The following is a 25,366-nucleotide window of genomic DNA, read 5'->3' on the forward strand; positions in this document are numbered from 1 at the left end:
TTTGTCTTGCATTTGACTTTGTTCGGGGGCTGCAGATCGTGTCCAGCCTTCAGCCATCAGACATGTTCGTTATTGGAGCAACATCCCCTTTATCACTGTACCCCTCAGTCGTACCCATGGCAAGTCTTTTGCCCACCGCAGTGAGCTGAAGCATGCCAAGAGAATCGTGGTGAAACTCGGCAGTGCCGTGGTGACCCGAGGGGATGAGTGTGGCCTGGCACTGGGGCGCCTTGCGTCTATTGTTGAGCAGGTAATTGCCAAGGTGGAAAATTCTGCTGAACCAAAATAGGGTCTTAAAGTTGTTGGTTCCACTATAAGGACTTGTCTCAAAACTCTCTTACCTGGCGGTATAGATGCCAGCAGGAGATAGCATCCCAGGGCAAGAAAGGAGAAGTCAAGGAATAGAGTTGATGTTATGCATTTCATCCTCCAGGCTTCTTAGAGAAGGAGCTCTGTGTGAGAGAGATTCTTAATCCTGGCTATGTGTTGGAATCATCTGAGGAGCCTGGAGGGGCCTGGGTTTCACTCCCAACCCTTTGATAAGTATCTCGAGTGGAGTGCATGCATCTGTTTTTAAAGTTTCCCAGGTGACTCTGATATATATTCAGGATTGAGAATCCCAGTGGACATGTATAAATAAATACTGAGCTTCCTTTTTTTGTTTGTTTTTATTTTGCTGGTTTGAGGTAAAAACCAGTCATCCAGACATCCCAGAGATAAGCTAGACCTCTTCTCTAGCTGCAATGCCTCTCTGTGCTCCAAAATCATATTTTCACTTTTTAAAAAACATCTTTCCTGCTGGGCACCATGGCACACACCTATAATCTCAGTGGCTTGGGAGGCTGAGGCAGGAGGATTACTGGTTCAAAACCAGCCTCAGCAACTTAGCAAGGTCCTAAGCAACTCAGTGAAACCCTGTCTCTAAAACAAAAAAGGGCCAGGGATATGGCTCAGTGGTTAAGTGCCCCAATACAAAACAACAACATCAAAATCTTTCCTGAGGAATTGGTATTAGGAAACTGTGGAATTGATATTAGGAAACTGCTAACCTAAAACTTGATGGAATTTTCTTATATTTGCTGTACCAGGAAGTTATCAAAAGTGCCACCTGGATTGAGTCCATCAGATCAGTTCATTTTAACAAATATTTATCAACAAATATATTAGTCCATTTTATGCTGATATAACAAAATACCACAGATCAGATCATTTATAATACACAAATTTATTTGGCCAGTGGTCCTGGAGGCTGGGAAGTCTTAAGGTCAGGGGACAAATCTGGGAGGGCTTGTTGCTGCATTGTTTTATGGTGGAAGTGTTGAGAGCCACAGCCGAAGGGGCCCCAGCAAACTTCCAGCTGCCGGCTGATGATTGGCTCACAGCGGCCCCAGCAACATCTAGCAAGATCTAGCAACATCTAGAGAGCAAGAAATTGAACATGCCGCTTCAAGCCCTTTAATAATTGTGTTAATCCATTCGTGGTGTTGGAACATTTCGTGACTCCCAACACTGTTGCATAGAGTTTCCACAGCATATGCTTGGGGTGGGGGGGGGGCATTCAAGTTATAACAAGGAACTACATTGAGGCTCTGTTATGTCTCTGGCCCAGGGAAGCCAGAACCGGGACTCCCCAAACAGTTCCATAGTAGTTCAAGGCAGTAAATATCCAAATGAGTGAACCTGAATAACAGTGAGTGGCAGGTCCAGAGATGGGAAAGTCAGATGAGAGTGTGGTTGTTGTTGGGGCTTCTTACAAGGCACTCAGCGTGAGCCTTGATGGCTGGTCGAGTTTGTGCCAATGAAGGGGAAAAGTTCCACACTGCTGAATGCACAGTGTGACTGGTGTCCCTGGGGTTTTATAGCCTCGTGGTTCTGGGGAAGAGAAACTCTCTAAAAGTGGATTCCAGGTGGAAGACAGAGAGGGACCAGGGAAGAGGTGAGCTTAGAAGTATGGATGGTGGGTTCTTCAAGGGGAATGGAAAATATAGGTCAGTCATTCCAATAGGCAGGGCTCTGGAGTAAGTAGGGGGAGTTTGGGTTCGGTCTCAAAAGCAGATTGAAGATTTTGAGCAGAGAAGAAACTTGATGAAAATGATAAAGGTTTACTTAGGCTGTCAGTTCCCCTTTTAGGGTCACCTAGGACCTCATGGAAGCACTCTAGCAATCAGGACAGTGCCTGGTATGGAGAGTCAATTCTTTAGTCCAAATCATCCAATCATGTTAGATGGACTCAGGAGCCAATTTAAGGTGGCTTCCATTGGCCAAAGAGGGGATAGTTTGAACTTCAAAAATGCTAATTTATGTAATACAATGAAATATTTTTTAAAAGTTTATACTTTAAAAATTTATTGGTCATCTTTAGAGGGTGCTAGAGAACTTACTGAGTATTTTGAAAATAGGTAAGTACAGGGAAAGTCACACATGTGTCCTGCTTTTCATCAACAAACTACCCCAAGGTAACTAAATACCTGATTAAAGAGTTTCCTTTTATGAAAATATTCCAGCCCATGAATGAAAAAGAAATGGTTGGATTATAATATCAACATTTTGCAAACCCGAATGAAATAAAGGATCTTGGCAATGATCAGTAACAGCTGCTAAAAAGAGAGACACCCAGGCCTTGTGTATATCCCCTTGATGTCTGTGTACACCTCAGTCCAAAGAGAATTAACTGAAAAAGGAGGGTAGGGTCTATACCTAACAGCAGTCTACAAGAGCTACAGCTCAAATTTTTATTTTTATTTTTTAATTTTTTTGCTTTTGATACTAGGAATTGAACCCAGGGGCACTTTGCCACTGAGCCACGACCCAGCCCTTTTTATTTTTATTTTGAGACAGGGTCTAAGTTGTTGAAACTGGCTCTAACTTAGGATTCTCAGCCTTCCAAGGCACTGGGATTACAGGCCAGCTCAGAGCTCAGTGTTAAACAATACCATATGGACACAACTAGGAAAATGTAGGCTGGGAAGTCCTAAAGCGTGAGCAACTCAGTTTAATAAAAAGCTGTGAAAGGGAGAAAATGACAGAGGGGAACCTCTGAACTAAGTCAAGAGGCATTTTACCTTCCTGCAATGTATGGGCTTAATTTGCATTTTAGTTTGAGCAAGCTAAGAAAAAAAAAAAAGTTGGGGAAATGCAAACACTGACTATTTGATATGAAGGAATTCATTAAAATGTTTTAGATAGTGGTAATAGTTTTATATGCATTCCCTGTCTTTTGATGACTACTACAAAGACATTTACAGAAATAACGTGTAGGGCCTGGGATTTTTATTAATACAGTGGTGGGAGTATAGAGACGTTATTGGAGAGTAGAAAATTGGTCATGGGAGGTAGTTATTAAAACTGAGTGTTGGAACATAATACCATTGTTACCGCTTGGATTAAATATGAAATTTTCTAAGGTTAAAAACTTAATATTTTAAATCATGATTTGTTCCAGCTCTCAGTGAGTTCCTGAAACAGGCAAGAAGGTTGGAGCATTAGGATTAATGGACAAGTTCGAAGTAGAAGTATTGACTCTGTTGCCTCTTGAGTTTTTGTGTCTTTCAATGTGGTTCTATCCTAGGTAGGACACAAAGAGGCCACAACTGGTTTTAGGCCGATTGCAGAGTAGGGTAAGCATCTTCTGTTAGCCTATGCAGGGGTGACCCACAGAGATCAGATGTGCTCCAAGCATCACCACATCTCTCCAGGTCTAGCCTTGGAATCTGAGAAGGTTCTATATTGCAGTCGATCGCTCCAGACTTCTGTTCTGGGCCTTATCTCCTGCAGTATAGGTCTTCTGCATTACAGACTCCCTGAAGATCTCAAGTCCTGTAGATGCCAAACCTGGATACATACCAGAATCCCCTTATAATGAATCTGTCATTTCTGTCTGCCATATACTAACCAGAAATTCAAAGCAGCGTGTAGGAATCTGATTTTAGCCAGCAACTTGTGTGGTTTTTCCAGAGCCAGGCCAGTGCGTTGGGATCCACTCTCATCCACCCTCCCTGGATATCTCTTGAAGAAAGGAGAAAGTACAGTGACTTGTGTTTTTTCCATCCTCAATGCCAGGTATCAGTGCTGCAGAATCAGGGCCGAGAGATGATATTGGTAACCAGTGGAGCCGTAGCCTTTGGCAAGCAGCGCTTACGTCATGAGATCCTTTTGTCTCAAAGTGTGCGGCAGGCCCTCCACTCAGGGCAGAACCAGCTGAAAGAGATGGTGAGCGCTGCTTCCCCAACCCAGTAACCTGAGTCCTCAGGTCTTCTTCCCTCATTCCCAGTCACACCTTGTCTAAATCATATGTTACAGGCAATTCCAGTCTTAGAGGCACGAGCCTGTGCAGCTGCGGGTCAGAGTGGGCTGATGGCCTTGTATGAGGCCATGTTTACCCAGTACAGCATCTGCGCTGCCCAGGTAAGAGGCTGGGCTTCCCCAGGGGTGTGGGACTGTGAGGGTAATTCTTATAAAGCGAGGGGCTTATGAGCAGGGCTCTGAAGCCAGTTGTCGTGGTAATGTGAGCTTCACTTGCTTCCACCTGCTGCTTGGCACTTCTAGACAAAGTCTTTATGTCTGTGCCTTAATTTCCTTTTCTGAAAAATGAGGGTAACCAGTATATACTTGAGGGTGTTTGGAAGGAATCATTGAGAAACATATATAAAAGTATTTAGTGCCTGGAACATAATACATTCTCAATAAGTGTTAGTTCTTATTATCTAGAACTACTACAAATGCAAATATTTCCGAACACAGGAAAGTTGGGATACCTACATTGGCCTCTTTTACTTCAGATGGCTTCTCTTTGTGACTGCCTGGCTTTTTTCTTGATTCTTTATTGATGCATAATAATTATACTTAATAGCGGGATTCATTTGTGACATATTTGTACTGGCATGTAATATAATTGGATCAATTTTATTCCCACAGTCCTCCTCTCCTTCCTCTGCCTGACTGTCCTGTACCCTATTGTCCTCCCTTCTCTTTTCATAAGGTCCCTTTTTCATTTTTCTCTCTAGCTTCCACATATGAGAGAAAAATAAGACTGGTTGCCTTTTATAATAGATATCTGTTAGGCATTGAAGGTAAATAAATGCTGATCATTGGTTTGTCATTTGTTCATCAAATATTGAGCACCTATGGTACACCAAGCACTCTAATATGCATTGGGAATACTGTTATGAACAAATCAGACATGGTTCTAGTCCTCATGGGATGTTTAGTTATTTATTAATAATATTTAAATAGTAATAATAATAATACTTTTTTCTACATTATTTCAGAAAATTTTACCTAAATTACCTGATTGTTTTTTCAGTTTTACATTTAATCAACTTTACAGCTATACTCTAAAGAGAAACATTTAGCAGTAGTTGCTTCACAATACAATGGGGAGAAAAATCTTAATCCCCAAATTATTTTAAAACTCCCATGCTGCCTATGATCCTACCATTTATAGGAATGTAATTTTATACAGTTGATAGTATTATATATGCATTGTTTTGTTTTGCTTCTTTATTTCCTATTGCTTTTTCTGATTCTCCATCATTTTCATAGTTGTCATCCATGTTCTGATGTTATGCCAGTGTGTCCTTGAGTAAGTGACTTGAAACAGAAGGTTGTGGCCATGTTCTCCCCAGTCTAATGACAGTTTTAGTTTCTTTGAAATGGGGTCTTGCTATTTTGTCTGGCTGGTTTCAAATTTATGTGCTCAAATGGTCCTCCTGCACAGCTCCCCAAGTAGGAGAGGAAATAGGTCCAGGAGCTATACTTTGAGCTATTTTCTTTTTTTCCCAAAATTGATGCAAGAGTTTGTTTTTGTCCTGCTTTGTTTAAAATGATAGCCTTGAAAGTCACTGAGTATCAGTTATTGCATTAATATTGAGGTGCAAGAACTCTACTCCCTCCAATTTCTAAGCGCTAGTTCCTGGGCCGCCTCACTCATGCTTTTGCCCACCCCCCACCCCCCCACCACACAGTCTTAGCAATTGTTGCCCTTTGCACTTTATCCTGTGGTTTCTTATTTTCTTTATTAATCCTATATTAAAGACCATTATTAGTGGCTTTGAAAATATGCAGCAAGTTATTTCCCAGGTTAAGGCTTAAACAAGTGCGATTGCAATGACTTATTTTTTCTTTGTAGAAATAAAACCAGGTTACACCTCAATTATTGCCCTGGTTGAAAAGCACAGATTGTTCCTGTCGGGCCTTCTTCTACCTTTGCAGTCAGATCCCTAGCCCCTGTCTGTGAAACTGTTTGACAGGTATTTTCCCTGGACCCTTAGACCTCCTCTCACACATGTTTATTTTTTGTAGTTGATTTTTCACCAAAATGTCTAGAATGTATATGTTCAGCTTTGACCCAGTTCTGTTTCCTACATAACTAAACTTTTCTGAAAAGGAATTTATGATCTTTCCTTATAAATACCTGCTGCATTCTACCTTCCCCCAAGCAATCTCACCCCACCCCACCCCCACTATCCCCAGTGGTGAGAGGATTGACTCCTGGGCCTCACACACACTAGGCAGTTGCTCCATACTAAGCTTCATCCCTAGCCTTTTTTTATTTCTCACTAACTTGCTGAGGCTGGCCTCAGACTTTCGGTCCTTCTGCCTCATCCTCCTGAGTCGCTTGGGTTACAGTTGTGTGTACCTAGCTTTATCATTAGTGCAAGGCCTGACATTTCAGAGGTGCTCAGCAAATTTTTTGTCAAGTGAATGAGTAAATTGTTTCCCTTAGTCACATACCACTCATTCTTTATCGCCTACACTTTACTTGTCATTGAGCTGCTGCTTTGTTGAGTTCTTCTCAGTTATCATGCCAGGGCCCTGGGGCCATCTGACCATTTCTGTACCCTCCTTGCTGTCTGCCTTCAGCCTTTCCTACTTCATCCTGCCTTATGTAGCAAGGGCCCTCTCCCTTAAATATTAGAGGGATTGTATTAAAACATTTATTCTTGAGCCTCAGGATTTGCTACTATTTAGATTCTTGCTGTCTTCCTCATTCACCTTTCTCTCCTGATAAACATTCCCTGATACCCTTGATGCCAGCTTTCCACTCAACCGGTGAGTGCCTTACGCCGACCCTGTCCCCTGCACTGACCCTATTCCCTGCACTAAGTTGTGTCTCGCTTCTCTGTCATCATTTTTTAAAATATTTTTTTAGTTGTAGATGGACACAATATTTTTATCTTATTATTTATTTTTATGTGGTGCTGAGGATCTAACCCAGTGCCTCACATGTGCCAGGCAGGCGCTGTACCACTGAGCCACAACCCCAGCCCCTCCTCTGTCATCTTGTAACTGAAGACTCACCTCCATAAACCTCTCAAACTAATCCCACATACTCAAACACAGACTTTCTTAACTCCTATAATGTTCTCACTTAGAGCAACATATCCTGTTCTATTTGGTCTAATACGTTTTTCAGAGCTGGGTAAACCATTCATTTACTCATTCACAATTAGGTAAATGACTTCTGTGGCCAGGCCCTAAATAAGATGCTAGGATACAGAGATATTTCAAAATTTAATGGATAATCATTACCCATCCCATATCCTCGTAGATTCATAAATGTTCCTAATTTTGTAAATGGATGAGATTTGGTAGCATCCTTAAATCTTACAGGTGATTGTAACTTCTTTTGCTCTCTAAAATATCGACTGCGCACCCTGAGGTGTGTGATTCATTCTAATCTGTATGGTGTCCCCTACTCTTAGTATCTTTTTAAATGCCATTCCTGGGAAGTTCATCATACTCTTCCCTGCTGCATTTTTTAAAAATGCACTTAATCCCTTTAATCTATTTAATCCTTAGATTTTAGTGACCAACTTGGATTTCCACGATGAGCAGAAACGCCGGAACCTCAATGGGACCCTTCACGAGCTCCTCCGGATGAATATCGTCCCCATTGTCAACACAAATGATGCTGTTGTCCCCCCAGCTGAACCCAACAGTGATCTCCAGGGGGTAAATGTGGGTAGAGTATTCCTAAGGGTTAAGCATGCTGAAGACACTAATGCATGCTATGCTGCATGGACTAACACTACCAGTTTGGCTTGAGCAAGATGGCAGAAGTGGGAGAGAAGCTGGCATCGCAGAGCAATAGCTGCAAAAGCCAGGGTGAGGTGCTGTAGAGACTTAGATGGTACTGTGAGCATGGCTTCTGTATTTCCGTGGCTAGAAGTCTGCATGTGTGGAAAAGGGGTCACCAGTAGGTATTGTGTTTTGCAGACAAAGGGGCCTGCAAGAACTGTCACCTGTGTATTTGGGGTCATTGGTTTTGCCTGCCAGAGCCTTGCTGGATGCTTTTGTGAATTTCTTTTTGGACTGCATGGCTTACTTACTCATGACTTTCCTCCTTGCATTCTAGGTTATTAGTGTTAAAGATAATGATAGCCTGGCCGCCCGCCTGGCTGTGGAAATGAAAACTGACCTGTTGATTGTTCTTTCAGATGTAGAAGGTACACAGCGATGCCATTGTCTTTTATCTGCATGTGGGAGCAATGAGTTTTCCTCCTTGTTGGAGTCCTTCTGATCTTTTTATTTTCACTATGGGCCATTATTTTCTGAGCCATATGGTCTAACAAAGGGATTTTATGACTCAAAAGAGGGTGGGCAAGTTTGGGAGATACAGTTTGAGTGCTGAAATACTATTTCCAGGTGCTTTCAGTTTCCCTTTTTTATAACAGCTTTATAGAAATGTAATTCACATAACAGACAATTCACCTGTTTAAATTTTGCAGTTCAACACCTTTGTTATATTCACACAGTTGTGCAGTCATCACCACAATCAATTGTAGAATATATTCATCACCCCGACAAGAAACCTCACATCCATCTGCAGTCACCCCCACCTCCCCACCACTTCCTTCTACACTCTCAAGCCCTAGACAAACTCCAGTCTACTTTCTGTCTCTGAATTTATCTGTTATTAACACTCTATATAAATGGAATCATACACTGTGTAGTCCTTTGTGAGTGGCTTCTTTCACTGAGCATAATGTTTTCAAGGTTCATTCATGTTGTAGTATCATGTTAATTCACTTTCCATCACTGTGACAAAATTCCGGAGAAAATCAACTTAAAGAAGGAAAGATTTATTTTGGCTCATAGTCTCAGAGAATTCAGTCCATGTTTGATTGCCTCTATTGCTTTTAGGCTTGTGGCAAGGGAGAACAACATGGTGGGGAACATTGGTGGAACAAAGCTATTCACTTCATTCTGATGAGGAACCAGAGTGAGGAAAGAAGGGACCAGAGATGAGAGATACCTTTCAAGTGCATGCAGTGACCCACTTTCTATAACTAGGCCCCACCTCCTAACGTTTCTGCCATCTTCTAATGGCTCTTTAAGTTATCAGTTCATAAGTGGACTAATCCATTCATGAGGTCAGAATTCTCATGAGTCTGTCATTTCTCAGAGGCCCCACCTCTTCACAATGCTGCATTAGGGTCCAAGCCTTCAATACATGAGCTCTGGGGGACATTTAAGATCTAAGCCTTAACAAGTATGAATTAATCAGACATAACTTTCCTAGCCTTGCATTTGAATATACAACCTGGGTAACACCACATGATGTACAAACCACAAGAATAGGATCCTAATTAGAATAAGTTATGCTTCATGTGTTTATAATATACCAAAATACATTCTACTGTCATGTATAGCTAAAAAAAAAAAATAAAAAATAAAGTTCGAATCAGTTAAATAGTATACCCAAGTCATACAGCAAGTGTTTGGCTAAGGTCAGTTTCCAATGTAAGTTTATACTGTTGGAAAATCTTGCACCCTTCTCTCCTTTACTACCTGGAAAGGTAAAGGATGAGAGTTTATGAGGTCATTATGAACCAGTTTGAACTCGACTGTAGTAAACTGTTCTGATGCAGCTTCAAATATCTCCAGACTTACTGTTAATGAATCTAATTGACTGTCCATCAAATGTTGATTCTTAAAATAATGTCAGAATTTTAAATATGCTGTTGGTGAGGTCAAGAGGCTGCTGCAAGGGAGAGAAAGGAGTGGGCACAATTCCAGAATAGTAGGAGCTCCTCCGTGCCTGGTTCATTTGTCTTAGAACTGTCCAGTCTTTCCCATACTGTTACATGAAACCTAACAGCCAGCCTCACAGTCCTAGCCTGTTATCTCATAGCACTGTAGTTTTTGGAAGAACCCAGCTTGGGATCCTAAAGAGCCATGGGGTGGCAGCTGAGCTAACAGGCTGTGCAGGCTTACTCTTCTTTTTCCTGTATTTGCTGCTCTTGCTTTACACTGCTTTGTTCTATGCTGGACACTGATTTCCTCACTCCCCCAGAAAGGTTGTATATATAACAGGGTTGTATTATATATCTGGGATAAACGAGGGGAGAGGTATACCATGACACAGAAAAAGCAGTGATTTAGAGTCCAAATGTCACTACCTGAAGTCTCTTTTGCCCTCAGCCATGGGCACTGCCTTCCTACCCATGTCCCCCTAGGTCCTGAGTTGACTTCGTTTTCTCCCCACCTTTTTTTTTTTCTCCTTCCAAGGCTAGTACTCCTTTTCAAATTGTGGGAGTTTTTAACCTTGCATTGGATATGTGTAACCTTTCACATAACTAGTTTATGTCACCTTACTCAATTACATATGGGGACATATGTTTTATGGTGATAAATCCAGAGTGAATGCTGAGAGTCATGAGCTCTCTTGCTGACTCAATCCAACCTCAAAAACTACTCACTCATAAAATGGGGAGGATAAATTAGTGCCTATTTCAGAGGATACAATCAGAGTTAATGAGTTCCTGTTTCACCTTTCTTCCTGCTTGGAAACAGTCATGTTAAATAGTGTATAGCTGCCACACTGTTTCTGAAGGAGCCCCTCTTCTTTTTCAGTTATGTCTTTGAGGTATAGCATGATAAAAATAGCGATGGCAGAGGTGAAGACACTTCCTAATGGAGTCTGAGCAGGGCCAATAAATTGTGTGCCAAGGGTACAAGAAAGCACAGTAGTTTTCTAGACTAATAGCTAGTGCTGGGAGGCCTGTCTGGGGGACACACACTTCCATCAAAGCAGTATTATTGACTCTTGTCCACTTTTTAGGCCTCTTTGACAGCCCCCCAGGGTCAGATGATGCAAAGCTCATTGATATATTTTATCCTGGAGACCAGCAATCTGTGACATTTGGAACCAAGTCTAGAGTAGGGATGGGCGGCATGGAAGCCAAGGTAAGAATCGGGCCTTAACACTCTACAGCATTTTTGTTTGTTTTGGGTACCAGGGATGGAACCCAGGGACACTCCACCACTAAGCCACATTCCCAGCCCTATTCTGTATTTTATTTAGAGACAGGGTCTCACTGAGTTTTTTGGCGCCTTGCTTTTTGATAAGACTGGCTTTGAACTCATGATCCTCCTGCCTCAGCCTCCCAAGCCTCTGTGATTACAGCAGGCGTGCACCTCCATGCCCAGCTGTCAACAGCAATTGTAAAGCCAAAACAGTATTTTTTCTTTATAATTTTAAAATTATTTGAAGGCTAATGGTTCAGATACCAGACACATACACATAAATACGCATTTATCGCTGGGAGCTGTGGCTCACACATATATCCCAGCAACTTAGGAAGCTGAGGCAGGAGGAGCACAAGTTTGAAGCCAACATCAACAGCTTAGCAAGACCCTGCCTCAAAATAAAAAAATTTCTTAAAAAGGGCTGAGGACGTGACTCAGTGAAAGAGTGCCCTTGGGTTCATTACCCAGTACTACAAAAAAAATTTTTTTTCATTTATCTGAATATGAATAAATAGATAATGAGTGTTGTATACCTATGTTTAATCATGTCTATATGCATCTTTTTTTATTAAGATTATATAAACATTGGGCTGGGGTTGTGGCTCAGAGGTACGCGCATGCCTAGCATGCGTGAGGCACTGGGTTCGATCCTCAGCACCACATAAAATAAAAAATAAAGATATTGTGTTCACCTATAACCAAAAAATAATTTAAAAAAAAGATTATGTAAACAGTGTGTTCATATTGTAAACTCCTTGAAGGCAGGGCCTATATGATTGTCCCAATTCATAAATCTTCTACTATTATCATCTCAAATATATTTTAGTGTTATTTTTCAAAATTTTTCTCTCCCATTAACTGTTCTAAGAAGTTATGCCATAAAGGCACAGCATCATATGTAGCAATGACAGAGATAAGGACAAGAGACTGTTTGCAAAAAGTAACTCTGGTCAAATTGCTGGCTGTGCACTGAGCTGTTGCTAAGTTGAGGCATAAGAAGTTAAAACCCAGAAGTTACCAGTCCACTACCAGAGAGTCACGAAGACAGAATGTTCTTAAAACAAAGAATAGGTTACTACTTTTTCAGACAACATGTGCCAGGACTGGGCTGGGGAGAGAACATGGGCAGCATGTGTTTCCAGAGCTTCTGAGCTATTGATAACATTCCTGCGTTTACTTAAGTTGCTCAGTGTCAAACTGTGTTTGATATATTTTTATAAGCTTAAAGTGAATGTGGTAGGTCTGAATTTTATCTTTGGATCTAACCTGTCCCATTAGGTGAAAGCAGCCCTCTGGGCTTTGCAAGGTGGCACTTCTGTTGTTATTGCCAATGGAACCCACCCCAAAGTGTCTGGACATGTCATCACAGACATCGTGGAGGGAAAGAAAGTTGGCACCTTTTTTTCAGAAGTAAAGCCTGCAGGTAAGTAGTTCTTTATAAGGTCCTGAAGCCGGTAGATGGTAGCTAGTGACACCCCAGCTGAGATGGGACTGAAGTGTAGTCTATCACTCTAGGACTACAGATCACAAAATCACATAATCAGTGTGCTAATATTATAAAATCTGCTATTGTCTTAAACACTTTTTGCAAAATTGGGTTTTGCTGTTTTTTTGTAAAATTCTATCTATCCTGCCTAGTTGGCTTCCTGTTCTCTCAAAAATCTCTACGTTAAAGAATAAACACTTCCGTTTTTTCAAGAAACGTGCTAGTCCTGCAGTGGATGTCAGGTAATAACAAGCACTAGAGATGCAAAGTGCATAAGATATGGCATGTGCTCTCCAGTGTTCACATTGGGTAGAATTACCTTATAATCTGCACTCACCAATACAAACATATGAGAAAATAAAAAGCCAAAATGGAATTGGAAGGAACTCTAGAATACCTAAAGCATGTTGTCTACCCCAGAAATATAGGCAAGTTCCTGTGTCTATACCAGAGTTACTTTGGCATATTCCTTTGCCCTTTTATTGGTCATGGTGATCCCACATGTGAAGCAAGCACACCAGGACACCAGGCTTTCCTTCTGCATGTGATGAGTCTGTGCACATGTTGGGAAAGTGAGAACCAAGCTGACCGCAATCTGATGTTTGCATGTGTTCTTATAGGCCCGACCGTTGAGCAGCAGGGCGAAATGGCTCGATCTGGAGGAAGGATGTTGGCCACATTAGAACCTGAGCAGGTAGTATCCTCAGCTGATGGCTTTGTTAGTTTTTCAGAGTGAGTCTTGCTGTACTGTTTGCACAACAGTCAAGCTTGATGACCCCCCTGTATTCCTAGTGTCCATGTAGTTTTCCAAAGTGTAAGTCTGATTCAGATTCACTCTGCCTTTTTTCTTTAAATTTATTTTCCCTTTTGTGTTTTGTTGGCTGAGGCCTAGGGTATCTTTACATCATTATGATGTTTTGATTGAAAGCATGAAAATGAGACATGGGGATGGTCACATAATAGGCAGGAAAATGTAGGAAAGTTCTCCATACCCATTCCCAATCACCAACCTTACCTAGGAGATGGAAGCTTGAGACTGCTCCATAGTTGGCGCCCTGCCCAGTCTACATGAATCAGGCCTGAATGAATCACAGTAGCACACTGAGGCTGGACATGGCAAGGCAGACAGGTACAAGCCCAGGCCAGCTCCCTAGGACTATATTATTGAGGATGGTTTTGAGAGTGATATATGTAAGTTTCTTCTGGGAAACATGTTGACCTGAGAAAGGAGAATTTAAAATAATTACAAGTACAAAACAGAAAGCAAAGGAGGAGCCTAGTTTCTCTCTGAAACCACTTTCCTCAACTCTCAGTGATCACCACATTTGCCACATCTCCCAGTCTGGTAGGCAAAGATTGGAGTCTCTTCAAGCACGTAGGACTGGAGTTTTTCCCCCTTCAACTTATTACATCAAATAACTGACAAGAAAGAAAAGCCAGCCAGGCATGGTGGTGCACGCTATAATCCCAGTGGCTCAGGAGGCTGAGGCAAGAGGATCACAAGTTCCAGACTAGCTCCAGCAACTCAACAAGGCCCTAAGCAACTTAGTGAGACCCTGTCTAAAAATAAACAAAAAGGGGCAGGGGCTTGGTTAAACGCCTCTGTTCAATCCCTAGTACCAAAAAAGAAAAGAAAAAAGCCAGATATGAAAAATTACCTGGGAAGTAAACTATCTAGTGAAATTAAATCTGTAAAGATGTATCATCAGGACTGGGGTTGCGGCTCAGTGGGAGAGCACTTGCCTAGCACATGGGAGGCACTGGATTCCATCTTTAGCACTACATTAAAAAAAAAAAAAAAGATGTATCATCAGAGTGCCTGCCCCTTTCTCATGGATAAATTGTATAATTCATCCTGCAACCTCCTCCAACACTGGGCCATGACTCACTAATTTAGTCATGAGTAGTGGTAAAAGAGGGGGAAGTGAGGGCTGGGGATATAGTTCAGTTGGTAGAGTGCTTGCCTTGCATGGACAAGGCCCTGGGTTCAATCCCCAGCACCACATACTCCAAAAAAAAAAAAAGGTAAAGGAGAGTGAGGAAAGGTTGGAAAAACGAGGGGAGCAGTGTTGGGAAATGAATGGTGGGAAGGAGGATTTCAGCCACTGCTGACCCAGGCTTCAGGGCAAGGACAGACATTCCTAGAAGAGTAGATTTAAAAACTGGTGTATGTTCTTCTTGGATTAACATATCTATTGGGTTTCTTAAATTTGCCTTTCTTCTAGAGAGCAGAAATTATCCATCATCTGGCAGATCTGTTGACAGACCAGCGGGATGAGATCCTGTTGGCCAACAAAAAAGACCTGGAGGAGGCAGAGGGTAAGGAGTCGTGCGTGAGGGGGGCAGGGGGCAGGTATTCATTCTCCTTATTGCTGTTCTTTGTTTTACCAGTAACTCTTAGGTGTGCCTAAAAGTAAGATTGTTATAGAAGCAATTACATATTGTGCATCATTTTATGGAGGTTGTATGGTTAGTACTGGTTAGGTTTTTTTTTTCAAAGTACTCTTAGTATTCCTCCCTCTTCCCCATGTATTTCAGTAAGACCCCCAAAAGGACTTTTCCTGTTTTCCATAGATCACATGAGCTGTGGTTTTTATGGCGATTTCAGGCCCGGATAAGGAGAATGAGAAACCCTGTGCTTTAGATGTTCAGCTAATAGCTACCAGCGGTTATTGAGGCCTTTGTATATTAGCAGGTGCTGTGCTAAGGGTTTCACCAACAGAATTGCCTTTATTCTTCACAACGTAGTATGTCTGAAGGACCTGCTCTTTGTCATCTCCATTTTATAGAGGAGGAATCAAAGCTCAAAGAAGCTGACACTTTCTCAAAGCCATATGGCCAACAATGGACCTGGTATTCCAACACAGATGGACTGTGCAAATAAGAGAGTCATAGAAATAGTTGGTTCAGACTCTGATGAGAGATGGGTTGTCTCTTAGTTCATTAACCAGTGTGAAGTTCTCAGAATTGGCACCAGGTGCCATCCAGAAATGGCCCTGAGCAAGCAAGATGGGTGTGCTCGTGTCACAGACAGCTAAATATGTAGAGCCTGGGAGATCCTTGCTCTTCCTCTCCTTTTTCTTCTGGTCTTTTCTGCCTTAAAATAATGGGAGTTGACTTTATGGGGTTTTTAAATTTCCTTTTCTCTTGAATAAGTGAATCTTCACTTAAACATCCAGATGAATGGTGTTCCCATCAAAGAAACCTTGCAGGGCTTCTCAGCCTCCCTGTCCTTCCTTTACAACACTTTCAAAGCATTGTTTCAGAATTTCCTCTAGAGATTACTTGTAGTTTTTCAAATGTTCATAGTATTGGAAAGTCACAGAATGGATTTTAAGAAATGGAGGAAATCTTTGATAAAGCCCAATTCTTTTAACTTTAACTAGTAAAATAGTTAAGACTCACAAAGGTTAAAGCTATTGCTCAGGATCACACAGCTTCTTGGTGGTCTTGGGCTTCTAACCCCAATAATATCTCTGGAAACACACACAGGTACACACCTGCAATCCTAGCAACTAGGGAGGCTGAGAGACAAGGATCATTTCCAGCCTGGGCAATGTAGCAAGACCCTGTCACAAAATAAAGACTAAAAAGGACTAGGAAGTAGCAGATAGTAGCTCAGTGGTAGAGTATCCCTAGGTTTAATCCCCAGCACCCCCCAACAAATTTTTTAAAAAAAGAACAGAGTCCTGGGTATACATGAGCATGGTAATCCCCTTTGACTCAGTAATCCTAATTCATGGAATTGATCCTAAGAAAATATTTCAAGAGGAGAGAACAGCTCTGTATGTAAAGATTCTTAGAGAAGGATTATTTATTACACTGAAAAACTGGAAACTCCCCAAGTATCTAATTGCGTAGGCTTCATTCAGTGCATTAAGCTGTATCAACACAATGGAATATTTAGTATTGACTAAAATGATAATTTTTACAACATGGAAAACATACTGGCATAGTGAAGCAAAAAACCTAGAATATAATGTTTAACATGTACTGTAATTAAAACTTGTTTTTAATCACATGTAAAAAAGTAAAAGAAAGTAAAGAAAATTGATTGATTGCTATTCCCAGTATAATTGATTTGTAGAATGGTTTAATTTTTTTCTTAAGTTTGGTTCCTCCTCTCCAAAGTAGAAATATTTTATTATTTTCACCTTGGTGTGTGTGACTATTAAAGAGAAAGGAAAATTTTTCATGAACAAACATTAACCACAGTAATTAATTTGTTATATGTGATTCCAAATGGTTTTCCCAAGCATATAAACGTGTGTATATGTGTGTGTGTGTGTGTGTGTGTGTGTGAGAGAGAGAGAGAGAGAGAATGAATCACACTATACATACTATTGTATTTAAAGAAAATTCTGTGTATGAACCTACCATAATTTTAACTTTATTTTAGAAGAAAATATCTTCATTGTTTCTGGTTATAAAAATAATTCACTCATTATAGAAAACTAAAATATAGAAAGATAAAATAGGGATCATCACAGTTCTTGCTGCCTTCTGGGCGTCTCCCTGTGCACACGTAGAGATGCACTGTTTGATAAATAGGAGTGTTTCAGCTGGGGATGCATTTGTTCAATCCCTTGTACCAATAAAACAAAAAGGAGTGTATCATACATGCTGTTACAGTTTGCCTTTTTCACAAACTGTACCCTAGATAACTTTCCATGTCAGATAGCACGTTTATTATTTATGGTAACTGCATTGTAGCCCGTTGTTTGCATTTTTAGGTAGAATGCACTTTCTTGCTATTATAAAAGGATATTGTACGTATCCTTATCACATGTAGGCTTGCTCACACAAATGACAAATTTCTGAAACTAGGATTGCTGGCACAAAGAGTCTGGATACATGCACCTTTACATGATGATATGTACTGCCACAGTGCCCCCTGGAGAAGCCATGTAAACTGCATGCCACACATGTGACATTGCACAGAAACAGACATGATCAATGTCACATGTTCAGTAAAACTCAAGAATTGTCGGTGGCTGCAGCCTGCAGATCTGCTACTTCATCGCTTATCCCTGATATCTTTTCAGGGAGACTTGCAGCCCCTCTGCTAAAGCGTCTAAGCCTCTCCACGTCTAAACTGAACAGCCTGGCCATCGGACTACGGCAGATTGCAGCTTCCTCGCAGAACAGTGTGGGACGTGTTTTACGCAGGACCCGAATTGCCAAAAACCTGGAACTAGAGCAAGTGACAGTCCCAATTGGTGTTCTACTGGTGATCTTTGAATCTCGCCCCGACTGTCTACCCCAGGTGTGTGACAAAGGCCTTGCCAATGGGGATGGGAGTTGGAGGAAGCATGTGTTTTCAGTACTGGAGACAAGTCTCCCAAAGATAATTTGTGTGTGTGTGGAGGGTGGGGGGTCCCCACCCAAAAAGATAACTTTTGAGATGTCCAAGATTTATGTCCTTGATTGTTCTGGTAACTCCAAAGTAGGTATTCATAGGTTCATTTTACAGTTGAGGAAACCAAACCTTATAAAAGCCCGTGTTCCTGTACTTGTAAGAGTACGGCTGTTACTGGAGCCCAGAGCAACCCACTGTATAACAATGCGAGAGGAATTTCCAAAGATGTTAGCTCATGGGGCACTTTGTTCTCTGACCAAAGGCTCCTGCTAGCCTGCTATGATCTATTCTTCTAATAGCTGGCCTTGCCCATGTGAAGGCCCTCGTTATCAGTGGCACACATGTCTTCCTATGGGTATACCTCCTAGAAAAAGAACTTCCAGTAGTTAATGGAAACTGGAATATAAGTCTTTAAGGAAAGTTCAGAAAGTGGCCATGCTGGGAAACACAAGGTGGCATTAGAGAGCAGCCTCACTTGATTTTAATTCTCCCAGAAATCTGAAATGATTCCCCACTGGATGGTCAGCAGTATGATACCAGCTCTTTTTTCACCCTACCCCCAAAGTCTCCAAGGGAAATTCTAATTTAAGACAAAAAAACAATACCTATATGTATAAAATATTAGGGACCAGGGGGATCCAGATACTCTGTGGAGGGTACTCCCTGACATGACCTCAAACTGGTATTTAATTCGCTCATCAGAGTCCTCCACGTCACAGAGGACACCACCCCTCTGTTCACATCGCTGTCTTTCCAAAAAGCCCAGTGGTGACTGCATAACTCACCTGTGATATTAGAAATGGGTCCCAAGTCTTTGTGAACTGTGTTCACCAAGTGTCTCTGCTTCTTCTCTTCTACACAGCTAGTTTCTTATAAAAAGTAAGCTTTCCTCTCAGCTGAGGCTCCCCACCTGGGATCTTAACCTGTATGATAACACAGACTCAGTGAATCCTAAAAATTATATGCAGAATGCCCCATGTCAGTGCATTTATCTAGAGAAAGTTTACATAACTTTATTAAGGACCTATGAGCAACATAAGCAAATAAAAATGGTTTAAGAACCCCTAATCTGGGGCTGGGGTTGTGGCTCAGAGGTAGAGCGCTGGCCTACCATGCATGAGCACTGGGTTCGATCCTCAGCACCACATAAAAATAAAAAGAAAATATTGTGTTCACCTATAACTAAAAAATAAATATTTTTTTTTAAAAAAAGAACCCCTAATCTGGAAATTAACATGGTCAGACAAGTTTTTTAGTAAAGTGCCTTCCTGCTTTCCCTACAAAAGCAGGAAGATTTTCATTCATTCCATGAGAATTCAGAATATTAAGCTTCAGGCTTAGGATGATCAAGTCAGTGTCATCAACTCTGCTTTAATAAAGAAGCTACCCTCCTCCTAGATGCCCTAACTTCCTACCCAGACCCCAAACAGTATGTGCTCAGCAATCTCTGCTGTTGCTGTCTGAGGTTGGCTGGAGCTCTAGTCTTCTCTGAGGTTCCTAGCTTGAGCCATTTAGAGCCCTCAGAACAATTCCAGAGCTGAGGTGCTGCCTCAGCTTGAGTCAGGTGGAGCAAGCACTGCAGAGCCAGCTGAGCACACATTTCTTTCACAGTAGCCAGAGTTGGGAGGCGGGCTGAGTGACTGGCCTCTGAACTCAGGCTGCAGGTGGTGCTGGGGAAGCCTTATCATTTGGTTCCTAAGATCCAGGTGATTTGGCTCCGAAGTCACCACCTCAGGATGGCTCCAGCCCTGCCTTTTATAAATTACACGACCTTGGAGAGTCACCGGGCTCTCTGGACTTAAGTATAATGTGACATAAAACAGGTATTTAATTCGCTCAGATGTGAAAATGAGAGCAAAGCTCCGAAATGAAGTGCTCCAAAATATATTAACATTACTGTCACTCTTGTTTTTTTTCCCTTTGATCCCCTGCTCTCCCCTCTGGTCTGCAGGTGGCAGCCTTGGCTATTGCAAGTGGTAATGGCTTATTACTCAAAGGAGGGAAGGAGGCTGCACACAGCAACCGGATTCTCCACCTCCTGACGCAGGAGGCCCTCTCAATCCATGGAGTCAAAGAGGCTGTACAGCTGGTAGGTCCCTGGAAATGATCCAGGTGAGGCCGTATCAGATCGGTGGGAGTTTGAAGCAAAGCTTGGGCCCCATGAGGGCAAGACACTTCTATAGGAGGCTTGATCAGAGTGGCAGCAGGTGCTGTGAGCTTGCAGACATTTGGCCATTACAGTGGCTGGATGGACCAGGTAGATTGCCAACAGCTTGGGAAGGCCACTCCCATCAGATGTGTCCTGGCACTCCTGGTTTCCAAGAATGTCAATTAGCCCTCTTTGTTTGGCTCATGGAGAATACCAGTCCTAGAGTGTGAGGCCCAGGTTCTTCTCATTGCTGTAGTATAAGACAGATGAGATACATATACATGTCATAAACTGTCATGCAGCATGTAAGAATGAGATCATGCTATTATCACTATCATCATCATTTTAACCAACCATTGTCTCCCTCTCCTCAGATATCAAATGAAGTTTGACAGTAATTGCTATAATTCATTGAGTACCTACTGTGTGTAAGGTACTTTTCATCTATTATCTTTTTTAATCCTCACAACAACCCTATAAGGAAATTATCATTCATTATTAGGCGTGTTTTCTAGATTGGAAAAAAGCAGACTCAGAAGTAAAGGAATTGACACAGAGCACCCAGTCTATGATAGAGTAAATTTGGGGACTGGGTTGTGGCTCAGTGGTATAGAGTACTTGCCTAGAACGTGTGAGGCACTGGGTTTGATCCTTAGCACCACATAAAAATGAATAAATACAAAAAGGTATTTTGTCCATTTACCACTAAAAATATATATATATACGAAAAAAAATTTGGACTGAGACCACCTCCACATCCCTCCCTCTATCCATCAAGACCCCCTTTTCCAATATCCCTGGGTTCTGTTGGCCACTGGGAGAATGTCTGCAGACCTGCTGCATTGCGTGCTCAAGAATGAGAATCTGGGTTTGTCTTACGGCAAATAGATAGGTGGAAAGAACACAGTTCCCAACTCCAGCACATCCTGATCTAGATTGATTCCCTCCCTCTTTTCCTGTTGATGTGTAACATACATGCAGTAATATATAGATCCTGTTATGAACAACTCTGTGACTTGATCCATACATGTACACATACATGACCTCCAGATGTAGCACACTCCCCAACATCTCAGAAGGCTCTCTTCTGAGATTCCCAATTACTGTGCCTCACTGTCAGCACAAGGTAATCACTTTTTTTTTAACTTCTGTCACATTTAATTACTTTTACCTATTCTTGAACTTCATAAAAATGGAGTCATCCAAAATGCTCTTTTATGTTCTGTGTCTTTTGTTCATCGTTATCTCCTTGACTTTCATCCACATCATTGCACCAAGCAGCAGTTTCCCCTTCTCACAGCTGTGTATTCCACTTACGTGCACATACTACAGTGCGTCCTTTCTTCTGTTGATGAGTATTTGGGTGCTTTCCAGTTGGGGGCTATGCAGAATAAAGTTGCTGGGAGTATTCTGGCACATATACATTTATGTTTTTGTTGTAACGTGATCAGTTGGATGGGGTTAAAAATCAAGAAGAGAAAGCAAAATGCCCATTAATCTCAGTGTCCTGACACAAGCTCTTTATAATGAGTCCAGGCAGCATGCCAGCAGAAAGGTTATCTGCAAAAGTCCCAGAGACCTGTGGCTCCCTAGCAAGACACAGCATTTCCTCAGAGCAGCCACTTCCTTTAATGACCCTCCTAGCCTGGCACCCTATGTACCACCTTGAACTTCCACAGATAGCATAGTACCTCCTCTGGCATCTAAAAAATTATCTGCTCTGTATTATGGCTGTTGTGGCCTAGTCCTGCTTTCCCTATAAGACTCTGAGCTCTGTAAGGCACAGATTGTGTGCTGCGTGCTTTGTAACAGAGACTGTAGCTCCAGGTCTGTAGTTTTTGCTGGACAGTATTTTAATTCCCATGATCAGATATTTAAGCTTCTTTTCAGAGTAAGTTTTCCCAGCACCTGGTTTGGTTCTCAGGGTATGCAGACATTTATGTATAAAAAGGGAAGCTGTTAGGCTAGGATTGTGGCTTAGCAGTAGAGAGCTCACCTAGCACGTGCAAAGCCCTGGGTTCAACCCTCAGCACCACATACAAATAAATAAAATAAAGGTATTGTGTCCAACTACAACTAAAAAAATTTTTTTAAAAAGCGCGGGAGGGGGCTGCTATTCCTATATTTTGTGTGGCTAGACAATGTCTGTCTTTATCTTACTTTCAGGTGAATACCAGAGAAGAAGTTGAAGATCTTTGCCGCCTAGACAAATTGATAGATCTGATCATTCCACGTGGCTCTTCCCAGCTGGTCAGAGACATTCAGAAAGCTGCCAAGGGGATACCAGTGATGGGACACAGTGAAGGGATCTGCCACCTATATGTGGATTCAGAGGCCAGTGTGGATAAGGTCACAAGACTGGGTGAGCCGGATGGGGTCTCCTGTGTGGTGCGGGTGCGATAGTTGTGGATCATGTTAATTAGAAGTAATTCGATACTCCTCTTGCAGTCAGAGACTCTAAATGTGAATACCCAGCCGCCTGTAATGCTTTGGAGACTTTGTTAATCCACCGGGATCTGCTGAGAACACCATTATTTGACCAGATCATTGACATGCTAAGAGTGGAACAGGTAAACAGACCCACAGGACTAGTACGTTACCTCCCGTTCATGGGCCAGACCAGGACCAACTGTCATACCATTTAAGTCAATTTAGGAAACAGTACTTTTGAGTCAGTGCTATGTCTAAAGTGCTATGCTAAGTACAAGGGTGAGTAAAACAACTCTGCCCTCCTGCAGCCCAGTGGGTGGACCAGACCTCTGCACAGGTAGCTATATTACAAAGTGCTGTGTTCCGTGCTGAGATAAAGACAGACCACATGGTAGTGTGCTGAGTAGACACTTTTTAGCGACCTTTTATTCGATGGCAAAGTTTAAAGTTTGTTTATGTTCTTTTTTGCATTTGATTTGAAAAGGTCATGCAGAAATGTTTTCAAACCAAAACTTTGTATATATTCACACACCCACATGTCTTTAGTTACCAATAATGATATTTGGAGTCAACAGTTTGTATAGTGTCCTCTCTGGATTATATTCCTATCTTGTCGTTAAGGTTAGAAACAAACCAAATCCAGTAATTTTCAAATATAAATTTATACTGTGTCCTAAATTCATGATTGCAAAGTAATGGAAATTCTCAAGGCGAAATGGACAATCTGTTAAACTTCCTGCATGGATGCATTTCAGCTTTGATAGCCAGTGTCATGGTGCTCTTTCAGAATTGCATAAGCTTGCACAGCCGGAGGGAAGGTGCCTGCTGGCCTCGGTGGCTTTGACCCTGACATGTGTCTCTTCCTTCCATTTACTGAAAAGGAAGATTCCAATCTGTTTATAAATGTGGCATGGTCCCAGTTAGAACCTGAAAGGATTGTTTTGAAAATGAAAATGCACCCTACAGAGTAAAGGGGAGTTAGATCACATGATAGTCGTGTTACAGTGCTTACTTTACATTAATGGACTGTTTAATTGGATGCCTATGGATGCCAAGCACCACAGTGATTTGGATAGACCATAGGAAACACTCCTTTGGCCAGGACTAAATCCTCCTGGTCCTTATGTGGACAGACCCTTGATACCTTAAGTCATCAAAAATGAGGATTGCTTTGAATCTCCTAAAATCCAGATGAGTCCATGTGTACACTTCCTGCAGCACCTTTATATGCAGGCAGCAAACCCAGTGGGGTGACTTGCTCAAGCTCAGGGCTCCAGTCCCTGATGAACATGGTTTGACCCAGTCCTGGAGGACATGGGGTCCCAGATAAGAAACCATGGCAAGACCTCAGGAGCAGTGAGAACAAGACAGATACTACTATTATAACAGGAGCCAAGGCAAGAGCCTGGCCCTGGAGAGTCAGAGTATGTACCCTGTCCCAGGTGGTCTCCAAGAACAAGGCCTAAGTGGGATCAGACTTGTCCTGGGACCTTAGTGACCAGCCTCGGAGCCTTACATTCTACTAACCAAGAGCAGAATTAGTGCCAGAACCTGGGGCTGAGACTGACCCAGTCAGAAATCCAATAGGGAAGCTGGGCACAGTGGCTCATGTCTGTAATCCCAGGTGCTTGGGAGGCTGAGGTAGGAGGATCACAAGTCCAAAGCCAGCCTCAGCAAGAGCTAGGTGCTAAGCCACTCAGTGAGACCCTGTCTCTAAATAAAATACAAAATAGGGCTGGGGATGTGGCTCAGTGGTTGAGTGCCCCTGAGTTCAATCCCTGGTACCAGAAAAAAAAAAAAAAAAAGAAAGAAAGAATTACAACAGGTAACCATAGTTTGCAGTACCAACAGAACCTGAGTGCTGCTTACCTCTAAAGCAAAGCCACCCACCCAGGCTTCTCCAGGGTGTAGTGAGTGGAAATGTGTATGTGATGCCTCCCTCTCTCCATACAAGTTCCAGACCTAGTTCCCACATTGCAGGGAAGGATTATTATAGTTAAGTGCTCAATTTAGTAAAATGTCAGAAGTTAAGGGCTTGTGTCCATAACCCATTCAGTGCCTTGCACACTCTTAACACTTAAATGTTCCCTACTTAAATCCCTGCTCCAACCTTTCTCAAGGGCCCTTTGCTGGCAAGTGGCCAGTCAGGCCTTCTGAAAGCAGAGCATGCAGGGAGGGAAGGCAGAGCCATTTCTGTCCTCCAGGCACCATTGCTGCTTGGGCTGTGATTTTCCAGGCTCTGTGATGTTGCACAGACTCATCCTGCTATTTGATCTTATTGCTTGCTAATTTTTATTGTTTTTACATTGTAGTCCCTGCACTTGCTCTATTCCAGGTGAAAATTCATGCAGGGCCCAAGTTTGCCTCCTATCTGACCTTTAGCCCTTCAGAAGTGAAGTCACTTCGAACAGAGTATGGGGACCTGGAATTGTGCATTGAAGTGGTGGACAGCGTCCAGGAAGCCATTGACCACATCCACAAGTATGGCAGCTCCCACACGGATGTCATCGTCACAGAGAATGGTCAGTGTGTGGGTGCTTCAGGCATATGGTGTCTGCTTTATCCCCTTTGATCTCCAGGTGGTCCCTCATCCCTGGCTCTACAGGAAAACAATCCACAGACTAATAATAATCCTTGCACAGGCTGCATTTGGGGTACGCTGAGTGCTTTCACATCTGTTAGCTTGTTG

The 25,366-nt window shown here is 42.2% G+C and overlaps 1 protein-coding gene across 1 annotated transcript in view; it reads left to right on the forward strand.

The window, feature by feature from the left end:
- The window catches only part of Aldh18a1 (aldehyde dehydrogenase 18 family member A1), a 40,827-nt gene that overhangs the window by 11,154 nt on the left and 4,307 nt on the right, over nt 1–25,366 (forward strand). Inside the window, exons 3-16 of the mRNA XM_027930066.3 lie at nt 36–250; nt 4,060–4,209; nt 4,300–4,404; nt 7,801–7,959; nt 8,357–8,447; nt 11,066–11,190; nt 12,532–12,676; nt 13,360–13,433; nt 14,965–15,058; nt 17,785–18,005; nt 20,050–20,187; nt 22,414–22,609; nt 22,696–22,817; nt 25,013–25,199. Coding sequence (XP_027785867.2) covers nt 36–250; nt 4,060–4,209; nt 4,300–4,404; nt 7,801–7,959; nt 8,357–8,447; nt 11,066–11,190; nt 12,532–12,676; nt 13,360–13,433; nt 14,965–15,058; nt 17,785–18,005; nt 20,050–20,187; nt 22,414–22,609; nt 22,696–22,817; nt 25,013–25,199 — 2,022 coding nt within the window. The remainder of the gene's footprint in view (nt 1–35; nt 251–4,059; nt 4,210–4,299; nt 4,405–7,800; nt 7,960–8,356; nt 8,448–11,065; nt 11,191–12,531; nt 12,677–13,359; nt 13,434–14,964; nt 15,059–17,784; nt 18,006–20,049; nt 20,188–22,413; nt 22,610–22,695; nt 22,818–25,012; nt 25,200–25,366) is intronic.

This window comes from Marmota flaviventris, chromosome 4 (genome assembly GCF_047511675.1).
Source record: "Marmota flaviventris isolate mMarFla1 chromosome 4, mMarFla1.hap1, whole genome shotgun sequence".
Lineage (NCBI taxonomy): Eukaryota > Metazoa > Chordata > Mammalia > Rodentia > Sciuridae > Marmota > Marmota flaviventris.